Here is a 9,352-nt window from a genome sequence, read left to right as displayed (position 1 = left end):
ATTTAAAAGTTTAACCTAAAAAAGCACTTGCCTTTATCTATTATACATACTTAAGAACTCTCACTCAACTTTTAGAGTAAGAAACAAATCAAACTCCCTTTACTTAAAAATTCCACGGGAAGCAGTACAAAAAAGTAGGTATCAGAAAGTTGAGCTTTCCCCGGACATTTTCAGCAAACAGTTCCAGAGGAGCTGTAAGTTGTGAGCAGCCAGAAGAGGTGGTTGGAGGTGCTGGTTGGGGCAGTCACGCTGCCCTTCAGCATCCACCCTCCGGCAGCTGCTCCAGCGCCGGGCTGTAGTAACCAGACTCCGAGTAGCTGTCCCGAGAGAGCTCAACCGCACTTCACTTGGATCAGGCTCTCTCGGGGCTCGTCAGCTTCTTAAACATCATTACTCCAATGTAAGTGTTGATGGATTAAACAGAATAGAACTAACATTTAAGTATTTTACAGGCACACCCTTTGCTTTTAAATCTGACTCTTAACCTGTGTGTCCAGAAGGCACATGGCTCTTGATGATTAACTGAAAGCTTTATTCCAGTTTATTAAAGTACGGCTTTAATTTATTCTAACATCTAAGGGAGCTTCGTTACGTTTGTAACAACGTAACAATGAGCACAGTATTTTTAATTTATGAAGCTCAGATTTTACTACTACAGTAGTTTTAAAAGAAAGGTGTACCTATAATTAAGTGCATAAGTCTTTCAAATAAGTACTTCTGAATTAAATGAATCATTTCTGTATAATAAGGTGTCTTTTAGATAGTTAATTCAAAACTTTAACAGATATTACAGTAAAAAGAATGAGGCATTTGCAGTCGCCTGAGCAAGCCCTGTTGAAAAGTGACAATGTGTATTACACTCCTGTAGATTTTTAACTGATACAAGTGCTCATCTAGAACAAGAACAATGAATAACTTTACCAAATATTTGCAAACTTTAGTAATTCACTCAGGTGAGGTCAAACATAATAGATAATGGCCAATTTTAAAATACAAACACCAGACACAAGATGAGATTCAAGTTGGTATATTCCATTAATGTAAGCATTAGTTCAAGACACATCATGTTAGGAGTCTGAGGTATCCAGCACAACGTGGCAACAGATTGAGACATACTAAACTGTACCCACTTCAAAAATGTCTAAGACATAGAACAAGTAACAGCTCAGTCTGCTCCTTCCTCTTCCCCATCATGCTCAGCCCAGCTCGGGATGGCTGAAGCTGTGCCTTCTCATCTGTATACCGCAATCACAGGGTCATTGCTCTAAATCCCTGCTCTACAGTAACTCCTTAAAATATCTGAAAAAGTAAAAACTTTCACCCAAACGGTGTCTTTTCTGTCTCCGTAACCCAGGACACCAAGCTCAACGATCTGCTGCCTCTACTGAGCCAGCGCAGCCTCCTGGGTTGCTGGTATTTCGAAGCAACTATTACAACTTACCTTTAACATTCCTGTCTGTTCTGCTGCTTATCACTATGCTCCTGACAGGCAGCACATCTCCTCTGCCATAATTCGCTTGTCCTCAATTTTTAGACAACAGATTCATGGATTGAACTGCAACCGATTTTAAAGCCTTCCATCATACTAAGAGCCTACTTGTCCAATTGATTACCTCCCCAGATTACATCTCACTGGAGTCCTTGCTCAGGAAGAAAGCTCTTACTCTTTTGAAAGTACACAGACACCATTTTTCTTGTCTACAATAATGCTTAGAAACAGCTGTTGATTTTGGTTTTGATCAAATGGATTTGTCAACTTCTGTACTCCATACTGACAGCCGGAGGTGCTGAACTTTATTTCATTCAACTGAAAGCAGCAATATTCATCTGGGTATCTACTCAACATCTCTGTTCAACATATGTATATGTTATGGTGTCTTTAATGTAGTGGCAGCACCCAACCTCATTTACACGTTGTCTGGGACAGTTTAAAAACCCAGTTTATAAATAAGACTGAGCATGAGAAACTCGTGGGATGGCTGAGGCAGAAGCTGCTGAAGATGCTGGATTATAAAGTGATCACAAGAAATTCAAACGACAGTAGCCTTGCAAAAGAAGAATGACAGGAGGACCTGGTAGTTACCGTTGCACAAGAATTAGGATGCACAGTTCCAGGTACAAAAGTAGCTGCAAAATCTGTGAAGCCTGGAGTGGAACATGGACATGAAAGGTGTTAACGTGAATGAGAGGCTCAGGCATAACAAGAGACTCCACAACAGCCTGTTTAGAAACAATTACTAGAAAAACATCAACTGACTGCTCCTTTTATTTATTAACACAATTTTTTCAAATAAAATAAACATGACTTTCTAGAAAGATATTTGCAGTCATACAACAGTAAGTAAAAAAATAGATACTTTAATTGCAAAATCTCACAGTGTAATTAGACGCTAACGTGCTGTCCAGCATGCTCAAAGTATGTACAATTATGCCAAAAAGCGGTAATTTCATAGCTTCCTGTTGGCTCTGACACACAGTGAGGAAATAAATTGTGATAAACAGTTTCCTTGGTAACTTTCCCAGCTGGAAAACAGTGACTTAAATTATAGATAAAATGGCACAAGTGCAGTGCAGTAGTAGATCTCAGCATAACTATCTTAACAAAAAGTTTGCATGCAGGCAAAAGGATCAGTAGAAGTTTAGATGTAATACCATGGTTTGGTATCCAACCAACTAATTTACACAGGATTAATAGTAATAGTTTTAGACCTTTTTACTTCCTTATGACTGTGTTGTATTTTGGCTTTTTACAGAGTTTTTTATTAAAAAGCTTGTGTTCTATCAGACACACGTCATCATGGATTGAAGAGGGCTGTATCCTCAGAAGAAAAGAGAATAACCTCAGTACAAAATGGTAACTCTGGGGAAATTCCACTTCTCTGTAATGAGCCAGATGACCACATGACCTGAAAAGAAACAGGTAGAAAAAAAAGTCTAAATTATAAGTGTATTTAGTTAGTATTCAGCCAGCATTTATATATTTGACTGTAATTAGAGGAAAATGCCAACGTTTTATCAGCAGCATAAATCACAATTCTGGTCAATGCTGTGAAAGGATCCATTCCTGCAAAACCCTGAAGCAGAGGACTGGACCAAGACACGCTTAGAGGTGGTGCAGACACGGGAAAGGAAAAGGCTGTAGAGCTTCTTGCAGTACGGATCAGGATCATACTCAACCAGGCAACAAAAATGTTCTTTGCCTCGCAGGACTAAACTGATCCGCTGTCCATTCTGGCAGCTTTTAGCAAATGCAGCAGAGAGTGACAACGGCTGCCTTAACTCATATTTAGAATTGGCAAGGCTGCCCTGTGCAGACACCCCAGGCTCATTTCTCCATTCTCTTCCACTCTCCCTCAGGTCCCCTCTCCTCCTCCTGACACTACGCCATGTGATTGCAACCCATCCGTTTCTTCACCATTGTCTTTGTGTGCTAAATAGAAAATATCTACCTAGAAGCAAGAGGGAAAATTGAAGTTCAATCCAACGGAGTAACATAGAAAGCACTGGGGCAAACGTTGGCTGGGTTGACAGAAAGTAATCAGTGTTACAGCAGACTTCTGCTTAATTATTTTGTAGCTTTCATGGTGAAAATGTTAAGGAAAATGATGAGGTGATTTTATTGATGAAGTATCTAATGAAATAGCAGACTGGACTAGCTGGTACCCAGTGTCAGACTGAACAAAAGATGACACAGAGGATGGACTGCAGAGATAGCTCTGTAAACAGTAAGCTCTGCAATTCAGGTTGGAAAACTCCCCTTTCTGGGTTAGCCCCAAATTTGTTTTTATTAAAAGTGGCAAGTTTAAAATAGTATAAAATCCAGCTGTTTCAATTTAAAAACAAAACCTTTTACACTTGCAGGGATTTAGGTGCTATTCACCATATAAGCTCTATGCACCTTCCAGCTCACTAGGTATTGCCTTGGGATGTGGGGAAGCAGAGTTTAAAATTTCCCCTCTGTCTGATTCAGAGCAGCAGCCTTAAATATTCACCAGAACAAGGACTGGAACCTGTCTGTCCCAATTTATGGGCAAGTGTGCTAATTACTAGAGTATAGAGTCATTTGCTCGCTCCCTCTAGCCCAACAAACATTTACATTTTACCTCAAACTGGAGGAACAGACGGACCCGTCCTGGGGTGCAACACAAGCTGCATTTTGGGGAGCGGAGTCTTTGTCTAAAGGCTCCCCAAGTCTGGCAGACTGGAAATCTCTCTCACTGTAGGTCCCACCCCCTGCCCTACCTCACGTTCCTCCAAAACTGCCAGTGACTTCTTACAAAAACTAAATTAAATCAGACATCTCGTCAGTGTCAGAGCAAATTAGCTGACCCCACAACCCAACACATTTGCTAAATTTGATCTTCACTGAGAAATGTTGTTGGTTTAATTAAATCTGCGTTTTTGGGCTAATATGAATTAAGACATTTTGCTACATCCTAGTCCTAACCCTGACACTCAGCAATTGCAGTGCTTATGGCAACTTAGGTGTCAAATCTCAGTTTTCACTGCGGGGGGAAGCAAGGGAGTGATATTGTTTATTCCAAGGCAAACACATAATTACATCCAGGCTGTAGAGCACCCATTTGATCAACTGGAGAAACACTTTTCAGAAGAGTACTTAAACACGCACACATTTTTGCCCCATTTTATGCTATTTTTGTGCCATTTACCCTAAGAGCATCTCTGAAGAGCTAAAAAAATACCAAGTGATTTTAAATTTAGATGTGATAAGGGAAATACATTTTTCTCAACATTTTTCACACACCTCATCACGTACCACCTAAAGACTTCTATACCACATCAATTTAGAATCCAGTTTAAACTGGACAAGTTTAAATTAAAAGAAAATGTAAAAGCATTTTAGCAACCATTTGACCAATCTCAGCTTTGCTGATCTGAAATCATACCTTAGTCCTGGGATTAAAGCACTTCAGCAGTCCCAGTTAGACCACACTGATTTTTAGAGAAAGATTTTAAGTTTGTATGTATAATAGAAGTAAAACCAAACACTTGCATAAGGTAAAACCTCATATCTGAGGGAGCAGACGATGTTTTCCAAAGTTAAGTAAGTGTCAGATGTATAATTAATTACTTGCATTGCAAATGATACAATGGGAAATTTAACCAGTAAGAATTTAAATTCAAATCTTGTTTCATGAAAGCTATGACAGTTTGCCATTAACATTTTAATATATTACATATGAAAATGTAGGCTTAAAAACAGACTTTGCATGAAAGATTATTCACACAAACATACACCGAAATATCCACTCATTCAGTGTGTACATAAGATTTACGCAAACTTGTGGTAAAAGGATTATTACCTCTCCTCCCTTCAAAAAAAACTTCTTATTCATACAAAAGAATGAGTCCACACAACCAAAGCTCTTGTAATAGAACACTGTGTTTACCTTATTCCAACCCATTTCTGTCACGGTGGATATGTGAAAGGTAATGTGAAAAGGAAAATAAAGATAAGCAAATAAATCCACTGAAAGACAGAAAAGACTGCATACATGTAAAAGCCAGTTATTTTCAAGGGGAATATTTAATGTTTAAAAATCAGGAATGCATCTCTAAGTTTTTGTAGGGGTTGTTGCTCTCTCAAGCACGCCGTTTAGAGGTACATACCAGATAAAGATTTAAGATGTTATTCAATGTGCTAATGAAATCTCATTTCACATTAATGTACCTTGACCTCCTTTCCAAACAAACCACACACTCTGCCCGCACACATGAGAAATTCAGGAGAATCCAATCCATCTGCAAAGTTCATATTTTCCACCGGTACCCACCGGTACGTCAATCTTCTGGATGAGGATTTAATGATCCAACCAGTGGCAGAACTGAAATCTGGCACGTGATCCAGAAGCCCTAAACTACCTGCGGAGTTTATGAGAAACACTATTTTTGATATTTTTGATTCCTTGGTGTAAAATCTGCTGACTTCCTACAATCCCACAGCAGTTTTGCTCTGTGTCTCTGGCAGTGGTTCTCTGCCAGCACCCACCAAAGAGCACATTCACCAATTTTTGCAGAATTTGGCACAAAAGGGGAAGACATTAAAGAGTGAGAAGTTTGACACAAACCAGGCAGATACTGAAATATCTCCTGTAACTCTGTATATGGCTGGATTAGCTGGGCTATCACTCTCCTTGCTGCTTAGGTCCTTTAAAGAAAATAATTTTACTAACAAATAGCATGACTGTTTTGATATACTCTTAATTGAAAAAAAAAATCCCTTTCACTTGTGAAGTCAGGATTTGGGAGCAGCTCCCTAGTAAAGACAAACACTAAACTTCTTTAATAGCACAAAATATTTTCTTTTTCCATATTTCTTCTTCTACTTTTCCAATAAAAGAAATTTATTTTTACTTTTCTGCTTGCAATAAATACAACTTGATTGCCGATATATTTTGACGAAATAGTGATAGAGTCCTTTTCACTCATAATTATTTTTTTAAACACACTCTAGAGGCATTAATTGCCTGCTTATTTTAACTCTGACTGCTAATTTTAATTTTGATTAAGGCCACCACAAGAGGACAGTGAATTAAAAATTAGTTTCCTATGCTTTTTGGGGGGTCAGGGGAGAGAGGGATGGAATCGTTTTCCCATTCCCAGGAGAGATGTGGTGCAACTTTTTTCCAAAACACTATAAAGAAGGAAGTGAAGTGAATATTTGTATCATGCTGCTACTCTTACCATGTGACTCTAGTTGTTGATTTTGTCTCATCTCGTCTCTTCTCAAAAGCTCACTTTGATCACTCTTCTATTACAGTTTGTCTACTCCCAATCCAGACTAACCATTCTGCACACACCCCTTTCTATGCATTTTAACCATCTGTGAATACGAAGCTGTGCACACCCCCCATAGCTGTTATTTGTAGAAATCTATAGATGGCACTTTGCTTTCAGGAGAACTTTCCAAAATGTATTTAACAAAGATTTGAACACCTACCTCTCGCGACATAGTTGAACTGTACACAGCCAATAGTCAGGGTTCATGGCTGCAAGTACACCACGTTTTTCTTGCAAAATTCCCTTCAGGCTGTGCCCGTGAAAACAACTCCCGTCTGCGTTTTCTTCAGACCAACTTAACTGAAAACTTGAAGGATTTGGCTTTTCAGCAGGTCGCACTGAACCAGACAGCTTGCCAAACTGATTTTGTAAGTTCACAACCATTTCTGTACAAAGAGATACAAAAAACCAAGGCAAAAGTATTAAGTATTACAATACTTTAAACCTCTGCAAGGAATACTGAGGAAACTTGAAGGTCTGTATGTTCTCTCCCCCATTCGATATAACATTTAACTCTGTCACATGCTTTAGTGAAATATTTTGAAAGATAATTCAAAATGTGACATCTTTCAGATATAAGTGTTCCTCAAGTAAAGCATGTAAAATCCACTCAATAGTGCTGGTATTTTTATTCTCATAGAAAACACAGGCCAGGATGCCTTTCACTATATTTACCTGGTTGTATGCTATCACTAGGACGGGCAAAGATTTTCTGAGCAGTTACCTGTGTACCAGAATTAAGAAAGCCTGGTTTCACACACATATGAATTTAAGGTTAAACTCTTCACAGTGCAAATTTAAACTGGGGAAAAACAAAACAAAACAAAATAAAACAACAAACCCCCACTGATAGTGAAAGAACAAGCAACTTTCATAAGTTACTGTGGCTGAGAGGGGACAGAAGGTCTGATCATAGATCAGCACACACAATGTTACTGCCTAAGCCTTCTTTCCTTAGAATAAAAATCAGGTTAAAAAACACTGTTGTTGGAGCTTCATCTTCTTTTTATGACCTATAACAAAATAAACTCATTCATAAACTGGAAAAAAAGAGCAGAAAAGACATCCCAAAGTAATCCAAGGACTGGGAAGCTTCTCTTTCAAGAGGACACTAAAATCTAACATCAAAAGTAAAGGCTGAGAAAGGTTTCTGAAAACCTGTATGTGGCACCTAAGTGTTCCAGAGCACTCTGGTTTCTACTATGTTGAATTTGTTTTAAGATTAATCTTGCCCAGTTGCAATGGCACCATGTGACATTCCTGCTTGCAACAGCCAGAGGTAAAGCTCCATAATCTAAGGGGTCCTCTACTTGCTCAAACAGAAGCAGAGCCAGAAGAGCAATCTAGAGTGCCTCAGAAATGGTGAACAATAAATCATTATTCACTTTGCCTTATAAACACAGGAACTAAAGGGCATCTGAGCAAATGATCAGCTTGAAATAAATAAATAAACATAAATGTGTTTTTCCACAGAACTTGACTTGACTGTAGAATCACCCCCACCAAATTTTGAAGAGTAAGAACATTCATAGTATTATAGAATCACAGAATTATAGAATCGTTCCAGTTGGAAGAGACCCTCAGGATCATCGAGTCCAACCATAACCTAACTATCACACTAAACCATATCACAGAATCACAGAATCGATTGGGTTGGAAAAGACCTCAGAGATCATCAAGTCCAACCCTTGGTCCAGCTCCAGTCCATTGACTAGATTGTGGCACTAAGAGCCATGTCCAATCTCAGTTTAAAAACCTCCAGCGACGGTGAGCCCACCACCTCCCTGGGCAGCCATTCCAATGCCTGACCACTCTCTCTGGAAAGAATTTCTTTCTAATAACCAGCCTAAATTTCCCCTGGCAGAGTTTAAGCTCATGCTGCCTTGTCCTGTTGCTGACTGCCTGGGAGAAGAGACCAATCCCCACCTGGCTATAACTTCCCTTCAGGTAGTTACAGAGAGTGATGAGGTCACCTCTAAGCCTCCTCTTCTCTGGACTAAACCATGTCCCTAAGAACCTCATCTAAACACTTTTAAACCCCTCCAGGGATGGTGACTCCACCACTTTCCTGGGCAGCCTGTTCCAATGCCTGACAACCCTTTTAAAAAACCTCAATCGGATTGTTGAAAGAGAAATCCAACATGAGTTATTCAAACCAAATAGGACTACACAACCTGTCTAGAAGTCCCTGAACCAGTCAGTTCCAGAAAGTAAAAGAGTATATAAAGGGAAAAATATCACATGCCACTCTGAACACCTCCAAATATCTCTGCTGCTTACTAGATACTACTAAATGTAGAATGAAGAACTTCAAATCTAATTTGTTTGAATAAAATTCTGGCTTTCTGTATTTCCACAGACAAGTGGGGTTTTTTTGTTTGTTTTGTTTGTTTGCTTTTATGTCAATATAAACCCCAGTAATTTCTCATAAGTACTTCTGGAGCTGCTAAAATAAAGTAGGTGTACCTGCATTTTGAGCACGTACAGCTGGCTATTCAAGTTCAGACAAGCCTTCCTCACTTTCTACGGAAGACTGCAGGAGGGAGTGGGA

General features: G+C 39.1%; 1 protein-coding gene across 1 annotated transcript in view; it reads right to left on the bottom strand.

Annotated features, from left to right (window-relative positions):
- Window positions 1–2,248: 2,248 nt before the first annotated feature.
- The window catches only part of TAF1B (TATA-box binding protein associated factor, RNA polymerase I subunit B), a 49,434-nt gene continuing 42,330 nt past the window's right edge, over window positions 2,249–9,352 (bottom strand). The window contains 3 exon segments of the mRNA XM_065835532.2: window positions 2,249–2,716; window positions 2,719–2,906; window positions 6,962–7,187. Coding sequence (XP_065691604.2) covers window positions 2,679–2,716; window positions 2,719–2,906; window positions 6,962–7,187 — 452 coding nt within the window. The 3' untranslated portion in view covers window positions 2,249–2,678.

The sequence above is a fragment of the Patagioenas fasciata genome, chromosome 3 (genome assembly GCF_037038585.1).
Source record: "Patagioenas fasciata isolate bPatFas1 chromosome 3, bPatFas1.hap1, whole genome shotgun sequence".
NCBI lineage: Eukaryota > Metazoa > Chordata > Aves > Columbiformes > Columbidae > Patagioenas > Patagioenas fasciata.
Note: the sequence above shows the minus strand (reverse complement) of the source record. Positions and strands in the feature narration are given on the sequence as shown.